The sequence below is a fragment of the Opisthocomus hoazin genome, chromosome 9, assembly GCF_030867145.1.
Source record: "Opisthocomus hoazin isolate bOpiHoa1 chromosome 9, bOpiHoa1.hap1, whole genome shotgun sequence".
Classification (NCBI taxonomy): Eukaryota; Metazoa; Chordata; class Aves; order Opisthocomiformes; family Opisthocomidae; genus Opisthocomus; species Opisthocomus hoazin.
Window position 1 is genome coordinate 13281808 of NC_134422.1, and position 24759 is coordinate 13306566.

Here is a 24759-nt window from a genome sequence, read left to right on the forward strand (position 1 = left end):
TGGCACTGGGTAATCACAAATCTTTGACAAAAACAAACAAGCTTTGGTTTCTGTCTCCTGCATGGGCAAGCTTTCAAAGAAACAGTTCTTCTCATCCCGTTGTTGCAATGTAGCAGTAGAGGTTGGTGCTGCGAGGAGGGATGAGATGGGTTTGTGATGTGCAGCAACTGCCTTGGACCCCGGCACATGGGGCTGCGTGAGTGATGCAGGAGGATTTGGGGGGTGGAGCAGAAGTGGGGCGGGTGGCAGGAGCTGTGGTCCTGGAGCTAGCGCTGGAGTGTTTAAAGTGGAAAAACAAGGCTCTAGGGAAAGTCAAGCCCATATGTTATGGTTGACTCTCAGGCAGGAGGTTGATTGGCGTGATGATTTCATGAGTCAGTTTTTGTCTGCTGGAGACATGAATTCTGAGATTGCTTCGGGTCAAAGGAGAAATAAGTGCTTTGTTTTTTTTAAAGTTAATCTTCTCACTGTTTTCCCAACTGTGTGGTCACAAGGTCACCATAGTGGCTGCTACACAGTTTGTCAGAATTGCCTATCTGCGCGGCACAATCTGGGGACTGCAGTTGTCCCTGGCTTGCCCTCACAGTGTTGAAGAGAGAAACCTTGCAAGTTACCAACTTATATTAGGTCTGATACGATTTGGAACCATTGTTGCTAACTTCCTTACTAAAAATCCCATGGGACGTCTCCAGTGGGCCTTCTAATTAGAGTTGAGTAAAACCTAGTGTCAGTAGAACAACGATTAGTACTCTAGTAAGTCAAAAATTCAAGAAAACTTAGATTTTCGTGTTAAACTGGGAGACAAAAGAAAGCCCCGTACCAAAAGCATTTGGAAGGGTCAGGAGGAGTTTACTTCTCTTGCTGGCTCTACCCAAACCCAGTTGCAGTTACCAGTGACTGAGCCACAGAGCTGTGTCATGCCTCGGCTGCCCAGTTGCAGTGGGGAGGTGTCCAGGCATGAGCATCACACCTCTGGAAACCCCTGCAGATGGAGGAGTGTCTCCAAACTGCCATGCACCAGGGTGTGCTGGAACGACATTGGCTGTGCAGTGTGCTGTTAGGGGCTGTGGCTCTGCTAATTTGCACATTTGCAAACCAGTCCCACGTTGTGCAGGGGAGCAACTTGAAGAAAAGCTGTGGTGTTAGTGTTTCTACAACAGCTGTAGGCTTAAGGCATGGGTCTGTGGGCTTGAGTATCAAACCTTAAGCCAGCAAGAGTCCTTGCAGCCAGGTGACTGCAGTAAATCAGATGCTGAATCTACTGTACTTGCACTATGTAGCTGATCTGCATGTAAACAGAACGTCTGGCACCTTGGATTTACAGCACCCATGCAGAGAACTCTGCATCACACGTGCGGCGAGAAAGGTGACTGCACTGCAAGGGCTGCTGAGCCCCGGGCACGCTCCCCTGCTGCAGGCACGGCCTCTGGAACAGTTATTCTTGCTGTGTTGCTGCTGTCCCGTGAGTCCTGGGACGGCTCCTCTCTTGGGCTGTGTTGCACTTGTTCATCCTCTCCTTTTGATGGAGCATCCAGAGACTTTGGGAGCCAGGAGCTCCTGATTTCTAATCTAGGTTGCAGTAAACTATGTGTTAAAATTGCAGTCGTGCGAAGTACCATAGCGTCCATTGTGTTCTGCTGTTGTGTTAGTCTCTGCCTTCATCTCTGTGTTTCACAGGTGGAGTACATGAAAAATAATTCCATAGTCAGTCCAGGTCCCAGAACTAGAAAAAATACCTCCACTTTGACATCTCTGTTGACAGCCTCTCAGAGAGGCCATTCTGTGACCAGCAAATAGAAGGTCTTTCCATCCCCACTGCAGAGGTCATCTTCTAGAGAACGGTGGAGGCATACCACCGGGGAAATAAATGAGTGTAAGCCTTCATTGCCAAATATGATCTTTGGATAAACAGAAGATTTCAGACTGCAAGGCACCTTTTCACAAGTGCTAAATTCATACCCCAAACAAACACTAACAATACTTCTCATGTCTTTATATTACGTGTAGCCAGTAAAAAAAAGATCTAGAGCCCTTTGGGGAGAGGCTCTCGAAGCACTTGGGGACACACTCGATGTGTGGTCAGGTTAGCACTATGCAAAAGCAGGACTGAGTGTCAGCAGAGCACGTATTTATTTATGCCCACTGGGTTTGGCAGGAACCCAGCAGTACAGTATATTTTGCTCTCTTACACAGGCTTTTATTGTTGAATCAGCTTTATTTAATGGGATCTTTCTATAATAGGTTCCTGTTCTGGAGGGCCTCCTCCAAAGGTGAGGAAACAGTTCAGCTTCCAGGACCATGCAGCCATTGACTGTGCTACTGAGGCCAAGTACCCAAGTGGTGGCTGATGATGGCTCATTGAGGACGTACACCAGTCCATAAAGAAGTGAACTGACACCAACCAATTTATTTTGTACCAAGTCATCATTAAGAATTTTATCTCTGTTACCTGATCTGAACGAGAACATCCCATTGCACTTTGTGGGCTCGGTTTGGGACCTTGACCAGTTTTGGATGGGTTTGAACAGCAGTCAGAAAATGCTTTAGAAATGAAATGCCCCAAAATACACGGTCAGTCTTTTGTGGGATGTAGTCCTAAGAAGATCAAACTATAGACTATCACTATTCAGCTCTACTACAGGCTTCATGAGCCCTGAACCTAACAGTGTATTTAGGTTAAACTGACTACTCCTGTGCAAAGAGTTACCTGAATTATTTATATAGATAACAGAAAGGTTGCAATAGTGACCTGTGTTATGAGATCTTGATTGTTTATCCCTGATCTAAAGCCTACTGTGATGCTGCAAGGAGTGCCTTGCAGGCTGTGCGAGGCAGGAGCTGTGAGTGCCCCAGTGCTCCCCATGGAGCCTGAGCTTCTACTTTGCCGCTGGAGAGCACAGTACCTGCACACTCTTGCAATCCACCCTGCTGCTGAATTACAGGGTTTTTTAAAAATATAACCCTTGGATTATAGGCATGAAAGTGTGGTTCTATCTTCCTGGGGTGTTATGAGAGTGAGGCTTTTAGACGCTCTTGTAGCGGAGGCCATGAGAAGCCCTGAACAAGGTGGGCACGTGAGGCTATGGTGAAACCCAGCTGGAAGAAGACCTGCAGCATGTAAGCCGACGTGAAATTAGAGGTGAGCTCGCCAGTTCTTCAGGAGACTGTAGGGTGGGTTGATTAAAGCAAAACAAGATCTCTTCACAGATTCTCCTCTGAAGAGTAGTTTGACCACTCCCATATGTTTGCTTCAGAAGTAAATAAATGAGAAAACCTCATTGTGTGGTAGCCGGTCTAAGGGTGCCCATGAGCTGTGATGTGTGGACATGCAAGCGCAGTGTGCCGTGTTTTGGTTGTGAGACAGATCCGTCTCCCTGGTGCAGGCATGGCTGAAAGCGGAGTGTGTGGATGTGGCCAGGGGCAGAGGGAGAAGCGGTGCCTTTTCTTCGACAGTGTGAAACGGCCCTTGGAGCCAGTCCGGTGGGACGAATTCCAGCTGGTGAGGGTGGGAGGGGAGGACAAGGAGCGGCACAAGAATAAAGGACCGTGGTTTTGTTGGCCTTGGAGTTTTCTAGGGCAGAGCTGCCTGTGCCAGCCTATCATAGCCGCATTGCTGAGCTGTCTTGCTTTGTAATGTTTATATTTGTTTCCCTTATTCTTCCAGTACTTTTTTGAATACTTTAATGTCCACCTCTTTCCATTGCTCTTCTTCCCTCTGGTATCCCATTCTATAAAATCATAACTGTGCCAATCACAAAAGATCCCGAACAGAAGAATTAATGCTTTTACAGAAGGTTCCTTTTTTAGTCTTTTTTAAAAGCATCCCTTTTCTTTAAAATGAAAGATGAAGCATTTTCTTTTATCCTTAAACTTTACTGTCACATTTTATTAAGTCAAAATGATAGTTACAGTCAGAGGAAAGCAGGATATGAATTCCTGGTACAGCCATTTTTAAAGTGTGCTTTGTTTTAAAGCCCTGAAGATTGATTGAAGGTATTTTTCTTTTAGACGCGGAGCTTTAGTCAAAGGGGGCCTGATCTGAGTTACCCTCCGTAAATTAGGATTAGTTCCTGTGAAATCAGTGGAATTACAATGATACAATACAGGGTGAGTTGGAAAAGACTCACGCCCCGAGAATGAATAAGGGAGGGACTGTGGGTGATCCCCTGAATGCTGCGCTTGTGCGAGGGGGTGAAGCCACGAGGCAAGGCAGAATGAAACGCCGTCCCTATCGGGCTGCCAGGAAAGGGGCTGGGGGAGAAATGGGCACGCGGCAGCGGGTTTGTGCTCACGCGGGTGCTGTGGGTGCAGATCCCAGCTTCGGGGATGCAGCGAGACCTCCTGCTTTTCCCCGAAGGAGCAGGTCTTTGCCCGACCCTGCCACCACCGCTACAGTCGGGGAGGCCCGTGAGCTGCGAGAGCCTGATTTAAGAGACAAGAGGATGGTGGCAGAAGTGGTGCCCTACAACATACATGTCTCTGGAGCATATTTCACCAGATCCAATGGAGCCTCAGTTTGTTGACCCTTTTTTGGCAGAGGGCCAGAGGCATTCACTGAGCAGAGCAGGAGAGGGGAGAGAGACGCCCTATCACTGAGCCTTGGGACCATGCAGAGGCACAGAGGACAGGCTTTTGTGAGGAAGAGGACAGATAAACTTGGACAGATAATCTTACTGGACATTTTTATCCTTCTTTTTTGACATGTCTGCATAGTGTGTGTGGGGAATACCTAAGGTGGTAACGATAGATCAAGATGAGCGAATAAAGACTTGAAACGGTCTGTCCTGTCTGAGATTTGAGTTTAACCAGGGATTTGAGCTCTTGTCTCTCATCTGCACTGAAACCTTGACAGCTGATTTCTTGAGCCCCAAGCCATTTTGAGCAGAGAGTCTAATAAGAACAGCTCTTTTTATAGCATTTAACTGCATCCAAACGGCTTAACGCTAGGGCAAGTTCCAGCAGTGCAAACCATCCCTAGCCTGGGCTGTGCTTAGGATGTGCAGTGTTTTAGCAGGCTGGATGAGGGCTGGTCCTAAGCACTGGTCACACTCCAGCCCTCACACTGAAAATCTGCAGCTCGGGCAAAATTGAAGACTTGAGTTTGGCCATCTCCAGTGGAATTAAAACATTTACACTTCATAACTAGCTGCTGGACTCTCCCATACAATTGACCTACTCTTGCACGCGGCACTGCTTCATATTCGGAATATGTTTTTTTCAGAAAGAAAGTTGCAGCAGCAACTGGTTTACTGACTTAGAATGTCTCTTAAAATATTGAGAAAAAAGTGAACAAGACAGCCCGGGAAGGGGCAGGTTGAAGGAGTAATCTTTTGCAATGCTATCCACTGTCTGAATATCGTGCAGCCGGTGCTCTAGGGCTCTGTCTTCTGTCGCCTTGATCAAGCTGGCATTTACCCATGGGCTCTGACTCCAGTAGACACCAATTCAGGGCTGCACATGGCACTGGTTTTGTTCAATTTCCCAGCACGAGAACTCCACATATTTGATGGATGCAATTGGGTGTAGGTGATAGGGAATGTAGGGAAGCATACAAGTTTTCTATAATGCTTCTTTTTCATCTTTGGTCATATGTTACTTTCCACTTCACATCAAGTTTTAAACCATTATTTTCATACACACTTTAGATTTCCCTATGATAGTAAGGAAAAAGAAGATGGAACTTTACCCCAAATACTGGTTACAGCTTTCTAAGGAACACTGAAGTCTCTTGGACTGTGGTAAAACCTCCCAGGGAAAGTGGCAGAAATCCAGCTACTTGGCACATTTTACAACTAGTCCAGACAAAACACTAGTAAATGTACTCTGCTTTGGCACAGAATAGGCGGTGGGATGTTATGAAGCTTTCCAGTATGCAACTTTTTGTCATTTCATGACCCTGATGAGTGTGAAACTTGAATTTACACATCTGCTGATCGCAGACCACATAGTGCCTCAGAAGAGCATGGGACGCTACCGTGTGTCTGATTCAAGAATTTTTTTCACCTAGAGTGAGATCATTGTTTGGATGCTTAGTACATGAAAATGGCCATATTGGCTCAGACTAAAAGTCTGTCTAGTTTATCACCTTATTTCTAGGATCAGCCAGTAATGGCTGCATGAGGAGGAGTAGAGCACGCGTAAAGTGAGATTTCCATCACTGTCTCTTCCAGTTTCCAGGAAGGATATCTGACAGTGGGGAAGTCCTTTTGCCTCTTGTGCATTTCCCACAACAACCATCTCCTATCTAAGGAAAGTTTGGCTTTGTCTTTTCTGGAATTTTAGGTGGATCCAAGAGCTATACAAAATGCATCTCCCTGGGGTTCACATCTCTGTGCTGTGTTTCATTTCTGGACCTGTACTGAAAAAGAATGATCATTTAAACCAATGTCTGAAAATATAATCTGGTGCTTCATTATCAATAATTTTCATTACAGCGTGGCTTGCACATCTCCATCATCTGAGATGCCACAGTACCCAGCGGTGTACGCCCTGCAGTATGCTTGTGCTTAACGACTAAACGCTGCACTGGCCTTAGCTTTGAAAGATTTCACATCACTTACTTCTGCCAGTCCCATTTTTTAATTTATCATGACATTTTCTGTGTTTAAAAAAAAAAAAAATCTCTGTAGTGCAGCACTGTAGAACCTCCTTTGGAGAACTGGAAGGGGATTTTATACATCCCTGCATCAAATCTGCATGTATATGGGGCTGGAAAAAAATGTGACATACTGTAATCTCTCACTCAAACTAGTTGGGAAACCAAGTCCCTAGAACTACCCCAAATCCTGAATGCCAGTGCTATTTTCAGTCAATGGTATGTAGCTGCTGCTGAGGACATGCATAATGGATGCGTTGGCAACTCATCTTTATGCCAGTGTTCAAAATCACAGAGAAATACGGATAAGAATAAAACATAGGATCCATCTTTCAAACCAGCTGTCTCCCGTTGTTGCTGTAAGCAGTCCCTTGGTGCTCCTGTGATGCCCAAAGATCTTTATGAACTTCTTCCAGCTCCTTGATGTCACAATATTGTCCCCTATATTGGAGTTTGCTCCATGCCACAAGCCTGTCCTTGTGTATCAGTGTCTCATGTTACCACCCACCAGCCTGGCCACTTCAGCTCTCTGGAGGCATTTTGGAGACTCTGAACAAAAATATACAGGTATTGGGCACTGCAGGTGTTGACTGTTACACCACCTTTATGAATCACTACACCAGCAGGAACTGAAAATCTCATTATGTGTGAATTTAATGAGAATCAGCTTTATTATTAGATAAGATTTAAGGGTAGGAGACTCCATTTCTTTGAAAACATGTGTTTGCAATAATTGAACAAAGTTACATATGCTCATCAGTAAGATTAAATTTGGCAATGTGGATTTTGCTAAGCTGCAGCAGAATCTTGGGGAGCTTGTGGCATGGGCTAATTAATCCTGCATCCCCTGCCTCAGGCCTCGTAGGCCCAGGGGAGTTTTTAGAGCTATATCTTTGCTGCTGCTATTGTTAAAAACTGCGCAGGTAGAAAATGCATGACTTTCCCCTCTCCTCGCCCGAGAGTGAGTGCTCCTCCTCTTTAGCTGTGCCTCAGCTCTTGTGACTGGGAGCTAGAACATCCCATGACAATGCAGGCAATTGACTCACTTCTCACCATTCTCTCCATTAAACTTTTAATTTTTATGTTACCTTAATTAGCACTTTCCTGGCAACACCTTTTAATTGGCTTTTCTTCTTTCAAGACATTTAAAACAGCAGTGGTAAAATATATAAATCTCCTATTAGTACAGTATTAATTGCACATGTGTTCTGGTGACGACTGATGTTGGCCTTTGCTTCGCGATCTCTCGAATGTAACATGACATTTAAGCACAGACACATCATGAAACCGAGGAGTGAGGTGTCCACGCTGGGGGGACATATTTAAATCTGGAGTATTTGAGATTTCATGTTGTCAGCACTGGCCATTGCACACTGGCTACTGTATGAGGACGTATACCCCGAGGGTGCACAGTGATATGTATCAGGGAGCTGTGCACTTCCATTCGCTTTGAAATTAGGAGCCCAAATACAGTTGTAAATTGGGTCATTTTTTTTAGGTGTTGTTTGTGGAATATTACCTTGTGTACTTGGCACAAGTGGGGTTGGGATGAAAGGGCAACCTCCACCCTTCTCTACCCATGTTACACACTCTGGATGAGCATTCGTCTTTCTGAAAGTGGAATTATTTGTATTTCAGGTATCCCCCCTGGGCCTACCTTGGAAGCTAGATCTGCAGCCGCCCTTCAGTCATGGTTGTTTCAAGATTAAAGGCCATTTCCCTGTCATTGCCAAGCCTTTTTCTTCTTGCTTTTCATCTCTCAGCATCACAGAATGTACCTGAATACTCTGAAGCTGAACATCAGCAATGTGTCAGGAAAGAACACCCCACAATTGCTTTTGAAGGTAAGAACTTCCCGTTTCAAGCTCCAGCAGGATGATCCATTTTGAAGTCCTTCCTGGTGTCGTTATGGGTGGTGGTTTAGTCTGTGCTGTTTTCCTTACAGCTGCGCTCCAAAGGCCAGTGCAAGTGGCCTGGTGAATTGTATTCCCTTTGACGCTTTACGGCGTTTTAACTCTGAGGTTTCACAGTAGTCACTTAATTCAGACAGTTTTGGGACTACAGGTTGAATAATCTCCATTTCCATTTCTGCTACAGGCTTCCTGTAATCTCGCACCGCACTGAAACTGGGTTTCAGTTTCCTGTTCTCTAACTGGATTCAGTAACGCTTACAAACCTCACCTGTCTGGCTGCATCCAGACACTTAATAAGAGAAAAGTGATAGAGAATTTGGACGTACCTGAATGCAAGAGAAGTAAATTGCTGTAAAGTTGCAGGGAGTGGCTGTTTTTTTGTTTGTTGCTTTTTTTAAAAGTTTGTTTTTGCGATGTATTTATCACCCCTGCTAGTAGTTTTGCTGCCTTTCATCTGGGCGTTTAACTTGACAAGGTCTTAAGAATGTGAGAGGGGGCCTTTGTGTTGCAGCATCCTGCCAAGTGTGGGCAATCTTTTTACTGTTCTTTTTTGCAGCATGGAATTTCTCTTGTCCTTGTCCCCGTTGGATTTTCCACGAGCGTACATGTACTCCTAAGTTGCTGCCTGTCCAATCTGTCGACTTAACCCGCATGACTGTTAGATCACTGTGTTGTACCACCTTTATTTCAGAATTCACCCCAGACTGGTGTATTAAGCTCAGTGTGCCAGCAGCATCAGCTGCTGAGTCTCCTTGCTAAAAATGCTTTCCTCCTAAATGTTGAAATATCGATTTTGGTTTCCATTTAAGGCTTTGCAATGCATCTCCAGTTACATTCTTTGCTAAAGGCAATTAAGTACCTTGCAATGTGTCTCTAGTTAGGTTCTTTGCTAAAGGCAATTTAGCTGTGGTTTCGTGACCTTTGAGATAGGGTTTCCAGGAAGAAAGTAGTCAAAGGCTTCCTTGCTGACCTTTCAGGGTTCTTGCAGAGAGCTTTACTCTTCTTCACAGAGGAGGAAACTCTTGTCTCTTAATTTGGAAAGTTTAAGAGATGTCTTGTCTGTTTTCCATTACCTGTGCTTTAAAGGTTTAAGTGGATTAAAGTAAATTAGCAAAATCTTTAAGCCTACATGATATGGCCCTGGCTCTAACCTTGCTCCGGTGGAATGGGTAAATAAACCTTGATTTTAATTGCTAAATAAGTCTAACCATCTGTTTAACTGTGGAGGGGTGAAAGGAGAAACCCTTGTGGTTAAAAACGTGGTGGAACTCAGTTAGATATTTAAATAGATAATACAATGCTGAGGATGTTATAGGTACAGAAAACAAAATGTGCACGCTCTTTCTATTAACCAGGAGCACCAAACTTTGAGTTTGGAGAAGGTGTGGTCGTAGGATCCAGCACTGAGGTTAGGCATTCTGCAGGGAATATTAGGGCCCCAGTTTCTGATGTTGAGGAAATGGTGGGCATTTTTGGGGACTCAATATGAGTGCTTCTCTGCAGAAGTGATGGCTACGTAAACACACTCATGATCTGCCAGTTTGCTTTGTTTTCATCAGGCATGAATTTTTTGTGGAAAAAAATAATCTCTCCTCCCCTTTCAGTGTTCTTGTTACCTTCTTTTCTTCAATAATAGAGAAAAAAGGCTAGTGTGAGTTAATTAGAGCTTGACAATGATACTAAAGAAATAAAGATTGAAATTGCAGACATGTCAAGAAAATGACCCAGATTATCATTTGTGTCTCTTAAACCCAAGTTAGATTCCGAGTTACTGTTTTTTTCTCAGCACCTGTTTCCTCATGGTTGTTCATGATACAGTTTAATCCTGCGTTTTCTGCTGCAAAGCTCATCTGGCAAACACACAGGAATAAAATTAAAGGCACCTTATTTCCACAGCACACAGTATTTAAGTTTTATGGAAGAGGGTTTACACCTCCAAAACCACATCTCGGTTCATAATGTAATTTACCTTAAAGCTATACCCTGTTCTGATGCCAGCACAAGCAGCTTCAGGCTGCAAGGGGAGACAAGCAGGGGAATATACGTCTTCTGTGCTGTTCCAGATTGCTCTGAGGAGGTCTCTGCTTTACAGTGTGGCTCGCAGGCTTTCTGTGGGTCTCCAGATACATCATCCCACGGATCACAACCTGCTACACAACGGGAATGCTGAGCCAACAACTGACGGAGTGACGCCAGCAGCAGCTCTGCTGATGCTCCTGCTGCCAGGGGAGAGGATTATGTTACATCAGCAGATTTCAGTGGATGGGGGGCAATAATCAGTAAGGCCCCAGACCACTCAGTCATGCAGCATGCATTAATTTACTGCCAGAATGAACAGATTAACAAATAGTTTATGTTACAAAGAGGTTGAACAGCTTCTTTTTCACAACCTTGCTAGCCAGGCTTCCCATTGCAAGACAAATGGGATTCCGTAACATGATGCTGTAACTTGTTTTGTGTTCTCCAGTCTTCAGTTTCCACCGTGCCTGTGCTCAGCCTCTCTTTTTATTGTACTTTTTCTCCAGATTACAATATTCTTAAAATCCAGTTGGCTGATAATATCCTTGTCGTGGAAGAATCCAAGTAATACTCCTTTCTGTCTACTTTTTAACTTATTTCATGAGAAATTATGTATTTTCTGCGTTTCATCTCCTGCTTATTGTGTCTCATCCACACCAGTCAACCGTCTGTTTGAGCTGTATCTCTTTGTATTGCTGTGGGAGGGGTAAGAAAAGAGAATACAGTGCATGACATACTCATTTAAGCAGAAGGGAGTCTACCTATGCAAAAGGCTTTTACTTTAGCTGTGTTCAGACCTAAAGAAACGCCTGTTTCTTTACAGAGTCCATAGAGAAAATCGTCTAGACAAGTTGAGGGACATAGCTTCTGGTCATAAATATACTTATTATATATACTCAAGATAAAGTTTGCACTGCCAGGAGAGATGTGGGCTGGGAAGTCGTTGTGAGCTGAATGATTTATCCTAGCAGACTACATAGAGATTGTGAGGGACAGGTTAGGAATTTGTGCTGTGAGTGCCGTGCTGTGTGTTTGCACAGCACCGAACACAATGGTGCTCCAGTTTCCCTGGGGTTTTCTAAATGATGCTCATTGTACAGTTCATCAACAATAATAACGTACCCAGTTTGGGCTTTTCATAATTAGATTGTTCTACTCTGTGCTTATAGGAAATCCAGTTAAAGCTTGATTTCCCTTGTTAGATCAATAAAAAAATGATCTTTCACTTCCCAGGAGCCTGTTTCTGGTGTCTTATTACCTATTTGGCTGTGAGTGTGTAGCTACATTAAGGATCTTGCATTCTTGTTTGTTTTTCAGTGAGCTGAGAAATTAGTGAAACAAGTCGGGTGTGTTCTTAGTGCATCCTTTTCTATTTATATATGCCTGTACACATGCATCCAAGTCCCGTTTCACTAAACAGTGTGTCATGCCGGCCCAGGTCCACTGTGGACCACTCTGGTAAGCCAAACACTGGAAAAATTGTTTCTAGATCCTGTCAGTCATGCTCATCTTTCTTGTCTTTTCCATATATATCTTAAAACCAATAGATTGATCCCTGCATTCGCAGCTGGGCTATGCCCTTGCCACACTGTCCTGGTTCTTAGCAGTATCCTTCATTGTTATACTGCTGTCTCTTAGACATACAGCAACTTTGCTATTCGTTAAAGACATTTGGAGCTCCTTTGTAGCTTGGAGCTCCTTTGTAACATGCCCCTTGGGAAAGTCAGAAACGTCTTCTGCCATGGCAATACTTTGTAAGATTTGTTATTTTGAGAGCCAGAGCCATGACTGATAGTCATATATATTTGTAATGGGTGCAGAGTGCTTGGTTTCAGCTTGTTCACCAAGGAAGTACTTAAAAGTTTGCAAACTCATCTGTCTTATATGAATCACTTGGATGTTTACAACGTAACTGGAAATAAGTTGTACACAGGTTTCCACTTGCCGTTTCTATTCATTATTTATTTCTCATTAGCTTTATCCATTAAAGTGCCATGTTCAGGAAAAAAAATATGATAGACTTCCCAGGTCCTCCTCTCTTCTGTCTGCCAGGGCTTTCTCCCCTGGGTCATGGCAGTTAGTGTAAGCTGGAAGAACATCATTTGCCCTGCTTTAATAATTGCAGCCGATCTTCATCCACACAAAAACCTCAGCTCATCCCATGCTGAAGCACAGGAGAGAGGTGGACTTGGTTAAGTAGCTTATGTCCCAGATCTTCTTGGGACTGCAAATCTCAGCTGTGCCAACTGTATCATCACGGCTGATGTGAGTTCTCAGCGTGCAGCATTTGACCCTTTGTCTAATCCTCAGTCTCTTCTAGATGCAGACAAGTTGCTCTGTCCATTGCCACAGGTTTTCAAAATGAATTAGTTAGTGAGTGTTTAAATCTGGGATTTTACTTCAGACTGTCTGTAATTATTACCTCCTACCAGAGAAATATGATTCAGGTTGCTTAAATATAGCTTGCTATATATTTTCTCAATATTTTCTTTCTTTAAACAACATTTTATTGAAACGTGGCCAGCTTCAAACACTGAAATCTGTGGGGAGCAGTTAAGTGTTCACTTGTTGTATTGAAAGCAAAAACTGTTTTAACTTTGTGGATTGAAGGATAATAGGGTATGATTTATTTCTTTTGAAGGTTCTCGACATTTTACCAAACACCCCCACTATTGTTGAATTGATCACTAATACATTATTCCCTTTGCTGCATATTGATGGGAAAAAAAGCACTTTAGCATCCATCAACTCCAAAAGCCAGCTAGGAAAGCCCCTTAGGAAATTCTGATAAAGATTTACACTTTTCTTGAGCAAGTGAGATTTTGACAATCCAACCCAAAATTTTAGTTAACGAAGTATGAAGATTGTGAGGTGAAGTCTGAGAGGTATATTTGGTTAAACATCAAAGGGAAGGCAAAATACATTATGGGAGAATTGTCTTCTAGCTCATAGCCTTTCTGCCCTTGAATCTCCATACAGGGAGTCCAAACATTAACTAATGATGGAGTGTTGACCAGAAGCTGGTGAGATCCTGTGGGTGCTACAGAATATTTGACCTTCAGTACATTTCAGTGTAGATTTTGTTTCCATTAAGCAAGCCTTGTGGCAATTTTCTTTTTAATCTTGAAAAATGGAACTTTGGCAAATGAAGATCATATTTTCTTCCTTAGGGTTGATTTAGAATTTGTTTGAAAATTATGACTAATAAAGCCATACATATACAGTGGTTAGGGAAGTAATTTGCTCTCAGGCAAAACTTCTGAAAATTACACCCAAGAGCTCTCAATATATTTTTCATTCCGTAATAATAATTACAACAATAATGATGCTAGTTCTTTGACACTTGCCCGTTAATGGTGCCCAAGGCACTTCACAAATAATTGCAATGAGATTTGATTGAAAAAATTGTTCAGTGTGCTGTTCCTTAGTGTCTCAAGAAGAAAAGTGGTCTTGGAAGAGTGGCCTTCATTCACAAAATGCTTTAGACAGGACAAATCATGACAAGCAGGAGAGAAAAGGAAGACTTTACAGTGAAGCTTCAGGAAGAAAAGTGATTGAGTAACTCTTGCATATTGGAGTGAGGGAAGGTAAAGATTTAAAGAGGGACAACAGGTCAAGTGAAGGAGCAGCTTCTGACCGTGAGTGTTGGTGATGGTGAGAGGGGGGCATCCTCAGCAGCAGGACTGAGGGAGGTGCGTTCATGATGTGGAGGAACAGGTACTCAGAAGCTCACCAGCATAGTACGTGTGGACCAAGGCCATGAAAAACTCTTGTCAGCAGTAGAGTAGCTTATTTATATTTTCCAGAGATACCACTGGTATAACTGGGGCTAACAGCAGCAGCTAACAGCAGCGTGCATGTGGTCCTTTCTTTGACACAGTGGCTGGATCTAGGATGTAGAAGTGGGCTGCCTCTTTTCAGATCCCAAGCAGCACCTCAGAGAAAGGAAACAGGGTGGAAAGAAAAGCAAAGTCCTTTGCTTCTATTTCTGTGGTCCAGTGCAAAGACATGCCTTATGGAGACCTCCTTCTCAATTTTAAAGTTTACTTAGCATAGTTCCCTAACTGAATAAGTTTGTGAGCCAGTGGTACGGCAGACCTCATTTATTTAGCACATCTGCTTCTGATGAGTGCTAATATATCACATTCTCCTAAAACCTTCCATTCAAGGATGTCATTATGCTTTGATAAAGTTCACTTTAGTACTAGAAATCTCATAAGAAATATTCTTGTTTAATCATGAGGGGTTCACCCTGGAAAGCTATGAACAGTCTTAGCTCAGTCAAGCACTTAATATGTACTTACCTTGAAGTCAATGGGATTGTTCACTTGAAACCAAGCGTATGCTTATGTGCTGAGCTAGGCCACAGTCAAAGTGCACAGCACTGAAACATCAAGTCTCTAAATGGAAACCCTATCGTATCATTTTGTTTCAAGCAAGTTTTGCTATCATAGGTCCAACTTGCCAAGCTGTTCCTCTAACATGGCCGAATCAAGTAGTTAAGAAATCCAACATGTTCCTGGGCTTAGAACAGGATTAGCTGGATGAAAGTCTGTGATCTGCAATACACAGTAGACTGGGTTAGAGGGTTTTATGATCATTTCTAGCTTTGGGAGGTGCAGATAGAATTCTGAAGTAACTCTTGTGCTGTGGCTTAAAGAGCTCTGATTTCATAGATCATCTGTACTTTCCTTTTTATAACATTGAGTGATCCTCAGAATGTATTTTAATGGAAGTGCTTGAGCTGCAAAATTCAGATTTGTATTTTATACACGGAGATTGCTCTGTTTTATAGCACATTAATAAAAGAGGTGGAGGTCATTGGTGAAATGTGGTCTTTGATAATCCTTTACTATTCTTAGCCATTTTCCAATTTAAAAACATGGATTCTTATGAGAACAGGTTCATTTCAAAAATCTTTTGGGATTTTACAGCCTCTGCGGTGATTCATCAGTGTGGCTGACTCATGGCAGGACCTTTGTCCACAGGAGACAGGAGTCCTCATGAGCCTGGCTAGCCAAAAAGTACAAACTGACTTGGCATCTCCAGTTCAGTCTGTGGTGAGCCAGCAAAGAGGATCAACTTCTGTTTCAGATGTTCATCAAAATCAGATGTATCTGCTTCTGGGGCAGATCTGGCTGCCTGCAGGTGAAATTCAAGGAGAGTTTAGCCATGCTTTCTCTGCTCTCTCCTATGTTCTCACTAATGGAAACAGTTGTCCCAAATCTTGCACCACCTCTGCTGGCACAAGTGGCTGATGTAGGCATGTAACTATAAGGACAGTGAAAATAATTTGCCTCCAGATGTAGAGGAGGCAGACTGAGTGATGGTTGAAGGATGACAAAGGAGTGTTTTTTCCATCAGACTGCAGTGGCTGTAGGAGCCAGGATGCAGCTTGCCGTCCTGTCTGAAAAGAGGGATTATACTGATCAGAATGTCATAGGAAGCTGCAAATGATGCATGAGCACTCACGTTATCTTTCTCAGCGAGGGAGATTGCGTGACAGCTGCAGAGCTTGTCTCAGTAAACAATGGATCACAATACTTAACCATTCTGCAACATCCTTAAGAAAACAAGAAACCTCTGGGTTTGCTAACAGTGGGGCTGCGTGTGGGACCAGTTAGCTGAGTTTCAGGAGGTGGTGGTGGGGCACAGGACTCTGCCTGCATGACACTATGGGGCAGCAGGCAAGGTTTTTGAGGAGGGTTGTGGAGGAGGGGAGACAGCATTAGCGTAGTGTTTGCCCTGGTTGGTAGATTGCTGAGGAAAGCCAAATCCATTCTTTCAGTGAAGTCCTCTGCTGTGTAGACACACATGTTTGGTCCTGTTGATCTCAGGCATGGCAAATGGATACGCACATGATGTGCATCCATATCCTACACTCTTGCAGCACTGTGGCATCTTCTCTTGCTCTTGATCGGCCATGGCCAGTGAGGATCTGCAATGCTATATGTTATCATGCCTGGAAGTATTTAAAAGATGTGTAGATGCAGCACTTAGAGACATGGTTTAGTGGTGAACTTGGCAGGGTTAGGTTTACGGTTGGACTCAATGATCTTAAAAGGTCTTTTCCAACCTAAATGATTCTATGTTAGCTGGGGTTTGAGGTCTTGGGGGGGTCTGAGCAATAGAAGCCATGCTGAACAGCATCTCTCGTGTTACGTGACTTCTTTCCCAGTCTCCCAGCCCGGGGACTCATTGAATGGAAGTATCCTGGCTCTCCTCTGGGGCAGGTGGAGACTGAGCTTCTGCCTGCCCCTCACCATGTGCAAGTATCAACCCAAGTGAAACAGAGAGTGAGCCAAGACTGGCCTCTATGATGGAGCAGAAATGCTGAAGACTGTAGAAACGTGCGGAATTGGGAATGTGACTCACAGTCCTTCGATCTCCTTCCTTGGGGGGACTTAACAGCACACTGTTCCATACTGTGAGTGAGCTCTAGTTCATGCTTATTATCTGGTGTTTTCTTTATCTGGGATTGCATCCCTGGGCTCTTCCTGATGAACTGGTGTGTTTTGTCAGCTGCTCCACATTAATAATAAAAAAGTAAATAAACAAGCAGTCATAATTGTACTTTTGCAAAAATTAGGTTTGGACTAAGTTCTTTTTTCTCCATACTGAAACAATTCAGCAACACTTGTTTTGAAGAAATGATAAAATTTAGGAAACAAAGTCAAGATACTCAATATGCATTAGTGACAGTTAGTGCCTCCTGTACATCGCAGGCTTTACAGATCTTTAGGCCTTGATGCACTAGCCAGTATCCCTGAACCCACTGATCAACTGGAAGCACTGAGACTCTACAGAGTTTCATGATTTGCCCAAGACTGTCAGGACTCCAATGTCAGTGCCATTGGGCTCTTGGGACCATGCCTACATCTCCAGATGTAATTTCTCTCTCAGGATGGAAGAAGCTCAGCAAGGTCAGTTCAAGGAGGAGCTGTAGGCAGAGAGAGGAGAGGCACAAAATTATCTAGATTTAACATAACTTTGCAGGTAACATGTCTAGGTTACTATGATTATTGTGATTCCTGTGGCTCTGTGAAAGTACAACCTGAGTCTCTAGTTCTTTTTTTTTCCGCTTCATCTCCTTCCTTTCCTTGGTAGCTGAGAGATGGGACTATTCCCTTTTTCATGATACCAAGAGAGAAAAAGTCTTATGCTTTCTTCTTCCAGTCATCTCCCATCCACATGTTCTTGGACAGGCTGGGAAGGGACATTAGCAACTCTTTTGCTTCTTGAATTTCACTGAAAGGGAATGGCACTGCAAGCAGCTATCACAGTGACTCTCAGGCCACTCATGGCTTAGCATATTGCTTCTCTCATCTGAGGAGGAGTTTCGTAGTTGGCCAAGACAGGAGGAATTGATTGAGTGGGCAGGAAATGAGGTAGAAACATGGCTGGAAGGTGAAGACTGCTAGAAAAGAAAGCAGGAGAGGGAGGGGAGACGAATGTGGGGTCAAAGGGATAAACTGGGTGAAATCATGAAAACAAGACAGCAGGAAGAACATCTGAGTTGGATTTGGGTATTGAGAAGGAAATTGCTGGTTTGGCCCATTTTGTAGAAGGCAGTGTACTCAGCCTTCTGAGTCCTCATAACTGTGAGTGGAGATCAGAGATTTAAGAAATTTATGAAGCTAGAAATTGCAGCAGTTGGGATGAGGACACATTTAACGTACAATTAAAACATTTCAATGGATCAGGTTAAAGAAAGAGAGAATACCAGTAATGAGGTGGAGGTGGTGATGGGAAGACAAGACAGCAGGCTGAGATGTATGTGTAGGAGGACTTTTGGGGTAAAGCCAGCTTGAGTTTTTTGGCCTCATGAGTAAAGTTGAGCTCTGAGTGCTGACGCATTTGTTTGCTCAGCTCTGCCCATGCAGCAAAAGAGTTCTCCTTCCCCTGATAAATTTACTGAATTGTGAAGTGGTTTTGTGTTGTGAAGACTACTTTTACATCTCAGCATGGAGTAGGAGTGAGTTATTTTCCAAAGACTGTTGTGTGGTGAGACCTACAACAGAGAGCTAAAATTTAAAATAAGGCTGATGTTAGAATATGATTCATTGTCAGTCTAATACAGGTAACACTGTAAGTAGACTTCAACTTCTGTGCATCCTTGGATGTGTCCGCACTTGCTGTGTTTGAGAAGACAGGCGGTAGCATGGGTAGTCATTGCCTTCTGATCTCTGGTTACAGCCTTGTTTGCTTTGCATCTGATGAGTTCTGGTCAGTGGCCCAAACAGAATGGAAACTGTGGGCTCAGTCTTAGCAGGCAACTATCTACTTCATGAAAAATGCTCTGAATACTGAGGATAATTGAAGCAGAAGATGGTCTGAGATGGTAGATCTAATTCTGAGAAGGGGACATTTCATCAGTCTATACCAAGAAGACAGCCTGAGACCTTACCTTATGTTACAAAGTGATTTGCATCTGTTGTTCGTTGTTGGGATCCAACCCTGAAAGTCCTCCAGGCTAGTGGGTGGTCTGACAAAGACCTAAGTGGTTGAGTACTTGCAAACAGGAGTATCTGCCATTCACTAAACACAATTTGCCCTGTGCCAGGTCTGAAGCAAACCAAAAGGACAGGAGATTGTACAGTTCAGAAGTCATGACTGTCTTCTGGGCCTCCCCATGAATGCTGAAATACTCACACACAGTAATTAAACACACCATGAGCTAGTAGGCTGAGTTAAGAGTACTTATAAGAGATCATAACGAGGCAGTAAGGGAAGCACTCAGTGTGTGGCCAAGTTCACACTGCACAAAAGTGGGTCTGAATAGCTGCAGAACAGGTATTTATTTATTCCCATTGAGTCTGGCAGGCCCCCAGTGCTATATGTATGGTCTACTTCATTGCACAAGCTTTTACTGTTGAATCAGCTTATTCTACAGGGCCTTTATGTAATGTATGTGGTTTAGGTTGTGTTTTCTGGAATGGGGTCCCTGAATCTTCCTTCTTGCTCAACTTCTCTATCTTTGCCCCTTAAGGTCTTTTTACGATATCTTTGAATATATGCTCATTTTGCACAAAGAATTCTTGATGCTGTTTAGTTTAGCTGCTGTTGCTGCAGACTAGCAAATCCACTCTGAGAATTATTCCGGAAGAGATGTTCTTGAATAACACAGTGGTTAGCCATGCTCCATGCACCGAGCAATGGCTTTGCAATTTCAAGGCATGGGCATTTAACCTCTCTGCTCTTGCGTGGTGTTGTGCTGGATGCACAAAGCTGTTACAGCCTGCTGGAGATGGGAGCTACAAGTGGGCTCAAGCGAGACGAAGCAGCAAATGCTGTCCTTCAGGCAGGGAAGTCTCAGCTCAGTGTTTACATGCTTCTTTCCTTCAAAACACACAGCATAAAGGGTGAGGTGGGGAGCAGCTGGTTTTGTGGGGATGAAAGCTCAAGTATTACCAGGTTTACCATGTCTTTAGAAGCTGATCCAAACCCCATCAAGCTCAGTGGAAAACTGATGACGATTTGAAGAGCTTCTGGATCAGGCCCTTAAACCCAGCTCCTGCAGTCTGGCACGCCGTCCTTTGCGCAGCCAACTAATCCTCATCCCAGCCCTGTGCTCTCAGGAAGCCGGTGCAGAGCAGCGTGCTAGCAGGCTGCAGGGACCACTCTCTGAAATGGCTGAGGGCCTTTTTTCACCTTGTCTTATGCATGCATAGAAGCCTGAGCACAGCTGTCTCTGCAGACTTACATTTCCTGCAAAGCTTTGCTGCCTTTGCAGCTGGATACCTGAACCACCTAGAGCTGTGAAGGGACTTGCAGAGCTTTAGAGGCTCTGGATCAGATGTCTGGCGATGGACGTCGTTGGAAACTATTAAACTTTTGTTCGTTGGTCCTCATGTAGAGGAAGTGAGAGCATGGATCTTTAACCCCCTGGAAATGATTAGAGATGAGAAGTACAAAGGAGGCCTTGATGAACATTTTGCCCCTAAGCCATGTGGTTCCTTGCTTTCCGGCTCCTGCTGCCGAGATGCAAAGCCAGGGCCTTGGTTTTTAATTTTTCATACTGTTTTTAAACAGATACTTTTGCAAATGTAAACATGCCCCAGCACTGAAGTTTTCCAGCCAAATTAAAGAGTCAGCACTGGAAAAATCAGCCTTCTGAGAAAGGTCAAATACAAGCAAACTCTGGAGTTCATTGGGTCCATATGTGTAAACTTCAGCTAACACGGGATAGACCCAGGGCAGCACTTACCTTGCAGAGCTGAGCTAGTTTCAAAACGAAAAGCTAGAACTGTCCTTAGGGATGCCTGTGGTCTGAGCAGTAGATTTGAATGTGTCAAATGAAAAAAGACCCATGTCCTGACTCTTGGTTGCATTTCCATTCCACCTTATCCCTTCCCTCTTAACAGGAAGAAAGAAGGTTGGGAAGGAAAATGTGCCATTTGGCATTAATTCTGACATTCTTAGCTGGGACCATGCTGGGTTTAATAATCTCCAACTACACGCCTATAAAAGCTTAATTTTGCTATGAGGATGCATGCCTCACAGCCTTTAATTTAATAACTGGGAAGGGTTTCTTTATAAATTGTACCACCTGCAGTAGTAATAGAAATCAAGACACTGGCTGTTATTTCTTGGGCTTGATTGACATTTCAGCCAACATGGAGAGATTCAAGCCACCTACTGCCTTTAATTTTTTTTAAATTATTTTTACCTGTAATTTGTCAGAGGTTGACATTAAAAGGAAGAACTGATGAATTTACCTCTCTGAAGTAAGGAGCTTTTTCTTAGAGCAGCAGATGAAGAAATATTCTTCCTGCCATTGCACAGTAATAGTGGGTTAGTTAGTAGGAAAGAGTTGGTAGGAGAGGAGGTAAAATGACATAGAAATTATGGCCTAAAAGCAGGATCCTTAAAAGGTATCATCATTATATAGCAATCCCCTAATCCCACCCCCATCAGCCAACAGAAATGCCAGATCTACAGCACATGTCAGCCAGCTAACCTGCCTGAAAGGTGTTATTGTTGCTGGTTCTGCTGCTTGGCTCAGAAAAGTCTCTGCAGCTAAAGAGCTACAGCAAAAGAAGACAGAGCCCCATTAGTCGGGAGAATGCCAGAGGTGAAACCGCAGTGCCTCCCTGGTGCTAGTACATCATTAAGGGTCCCAGAGGAGTGTGGGAGGTGGAGATTCTTGAAGGTTAGACAGGCTGAGTTATTCCTTAACTCGTGCCTTTTCATTGCAGAGCAGAGGAGGTACACGTGTTGTGTACTGGTTGCACAGTGTGACAGGAACGCTGAGAAGGGCTGGAAGCCTCCAGCTCCTGGCGACAGGTTTTTAGGTTGCAAGGATGGAGATCTCATTGTTGGAGGGGCCCTGGTAGTGTCCAGTTAGGCTGGGCATGGAACCAGGCCTGATGGTGTCCAGCTCCATAGTGAGGAGACTTAGGAGCTGTTATGAAATGTCATGGTGTTCAGGACAGAGACAGAAGCTCGACGACAAGGTTCTGTTCTGGAAAGGGACGCAGGACAACTGGAGTGCAGGGACTTTTAAATGTATTTTCTTAAGGTTTTGATAACTGAAGGGCTTGGTTAGGTTTCATCCATCCCTGGAGGGAGAAGGAACTTGAAATTGCTCAACGAATATCCCTACGTCAAAGGTTTTAAACCGTTGCACATCTGTAATCCTGCAAGGCATGCCAGGACACCAAAGGCCTTAATGAGATTCCTCATCAGCATTGTCATCTCACCCCTGTGGAAAGTGGAACTAATGCCTACAACAAAACATTCAAACCTGACTGCCTCCGGTGAGACGTCCTAATTTATCATTGGGGATATGAAATGACAATGGAGCGTGTTTTTTCAGAGCTCTTTTGAACTGGTCTGAACTACGTTGTTATTGGTATGAGTCATCAGGTCATTGGCTTGTGTATTGGTATCCTGTTGGCGTGAGGCCAGAAGATGTTACCTTTCATGTTGAGCCTCCTGGATCTTCAACATCCAGTCCTTGAATGAGGCAGGGTTACTTGTCAACAGGTCACAGAGGGATTACAGATATATGGATTTGGTCTCATTCGTGCCTTGCTCCCTTAGATATTTGGAATTCTCCATGTATTTAACAGCCAGAGTAGTCCTCAAATAAAGCTGGATGGCTTTCTGAAAGATATGTATGAATCTATCCCCGGATATTTTGTGCAGTAAAAGTGTAAGGTGAGCGGTTGGAATTCTGTGATCGGTGACATACACAAGGTCAAAGTTGGTAACGGTATTGAAAGCTGGGATTCTGTGAATGCCCTGGTATCATTCCTGACAGTACTCTAGAAAAAAAAATTCATCCTTTTCTTCAAACAGATGTATTTTTTAGTACATCAGGACTATCTGCCCTAGATCTCTCAGTTGATGTTGTGTTAACAGATGTAGCTTCTGGAAGAGCTTTGTCTCTGTGAGCATAGCATAGCCAAATCTATTGCTTTGCATTTAACCTGTGTGATTGCAGTTTGGACAACGGCCTAGCTTGGCAAATCCGAGCTAGTTGATAGAGCCAGTCTCAAGCTTGTGAATCTCTCAGCCACAAAGATGCTGTGATGGCCCACCCCCCATCTGAACTGAGGAAGAATTTAACTGATAGGGATCCCAGATGGTATGTAAAGTGAAACCTAGAAGACAACCTAAAACCTGAAAGAGAAGGTAAAACCTGTTGTTGGAGCAGCCAGGTCTTCAGTGCAGATCACTTCTACTCTAACCTTGCTTTCAGTTGACCTCACCTTCTCTTGCTGGCGGGCAGGAGTTTTTCCCTTTGCTTAGCACTGAAGGCCAGACTAGGAAGGTGTTATGGTGGGCAACCTAGTCCCTTTACATCACTTAACTCTGGCACTGAAGATGGTTCTCCAGTTCTAACAGAAGTAAAATCGAGCGGCTGTTGTCTCCGAAACCAATACTGACACTGTCTTGGATGTGAAAATAACTGCGGAGACAGCCCTGCATTTATGTGCGTTTTTTTGCACATTCTGCAGAAAATCAGAATAAATAGACACCCTTTAAATAGATTATTAATTAGCCTTCCCCTGACACATAACTCGGTAGGAAATCCATTAGTGGATGTCTGGGGAACTCACTGCTTCTGGAGCAGCTTTATTGTTTTCTGGTTTCTCATTTTCGTTGCAGATCTGAAGCCCTGGGTGTCGAATTTCACCTATCCGGGTGTGCAGGACTTTTCCCAGCTTGCACTGGACGCCAACAGGAACCAGCTCATTGTGGGAGCAAGGTAAAGATAATCTTTCAATTAGTCCAGGGTTGCTGCTCAAGCTCTTTGCCTTCAGCTTCTGGCTTCAGAGAAGAGTGTGTTTCCACTCTGGCCAGTCTCCCCATCGAAAAGAAAGCTGTGATTTATTTAGAGGGATTTAAACTCCTAGTATAATTGGAAAGAAGAGAAAATTACTAGGATTTGAAAAAAAGAAAAAAAGATGCAATCAAAATGACTGGTTAATGAAGCAGAATGCTGGCATCTCCCTCGGTACTGTGAATGGTAGAAGAGTTATAGTAAATCATTCTGCACCATCCCTCTGCCAGCGTAGAATGTGAATTTACGGTTTATTTGCCATGGTCAGGCTTTCCTTCTGTACCAGTTTCATCTCCACACCTTTGCAGGAGTGAGACTTTGGCAGTGTAAATGATGGCTTTCTTCTGTCTTTTTTTAGAATTCACTCCACATCTTGTTTGCTTCATCTTGCTGATATAGCCAGATCTTCACCTAATGCATTTTGGAGCAACTCTGTTGTTCTGGCCCATTGTATATAATTAGCATAAATTTTCCTTTATTTTTAAACATTATTTTTATTTAGGGTGCCATAAGAGGAGGATAGAAACACACAGTACGAGCACAGGCAAACCCTAACAAATTTAGAGCTGCATTTGTAATAGGGCTAAGAACTATGGTTCAGTGAAATAGTGTGTGTCAGGAGTGGTTGAATCATGAGCCCCAGCAGCAACTATTTTTTATTGCATAATAAACAGATAAGACAACCCATATAGAAAAGACTAAGCATGGTCTAACAAATCAGTTTAAGTATAACATTTAGAATCAGATAACATTGTGGTAGCAGTCTGTGCTATTAATGAAAATGGAGTAAAAGACTGCTTTCTTCCCAGGTTATTCAGCATTAGAGGACAGGGAGGTTAGGAGCAGAGCTGAAAGAACTCAGGATACGAACAAGAGAAAAGAGCAAGATGTGTAGCAGAGGGCGAGTTTTTTGCTCCACAGAGACAACTGAAGTGTGATTT

The 24759-nt window shown here is 43.6% G+C and overlaps 1 protein-coding gene across 5 annotated transcripts in view; it reads left to right on the forward strand.

The window, feature by feature from the left end:
* The window catches only part of SEMA5B (semaphorin 5B), a 278518-nt gene that overhangs the window by 131289 nt on the left and 122470 nt on the right, over positions 1-24759 (forward strand). For all 5 annotated transcript variants that reach the window (XM_075431115.1, XM_075431116.1, XM_075431114.1 and 2 more), the window contains 2 exons: positions 8234-8439; positions 23644-23743. In XM_075431115.1, coding sequence (XP_075287230.1) covers positions 8286-8439; positions 23644-23743 — 254 coding nt within the window. In that variant the 5' untranslated portion in view covers positions 8234-8285. The remainder of the gene's footprint in view (positions 1-8233; positions 8440-23643; positions 23744-24759) is intronic.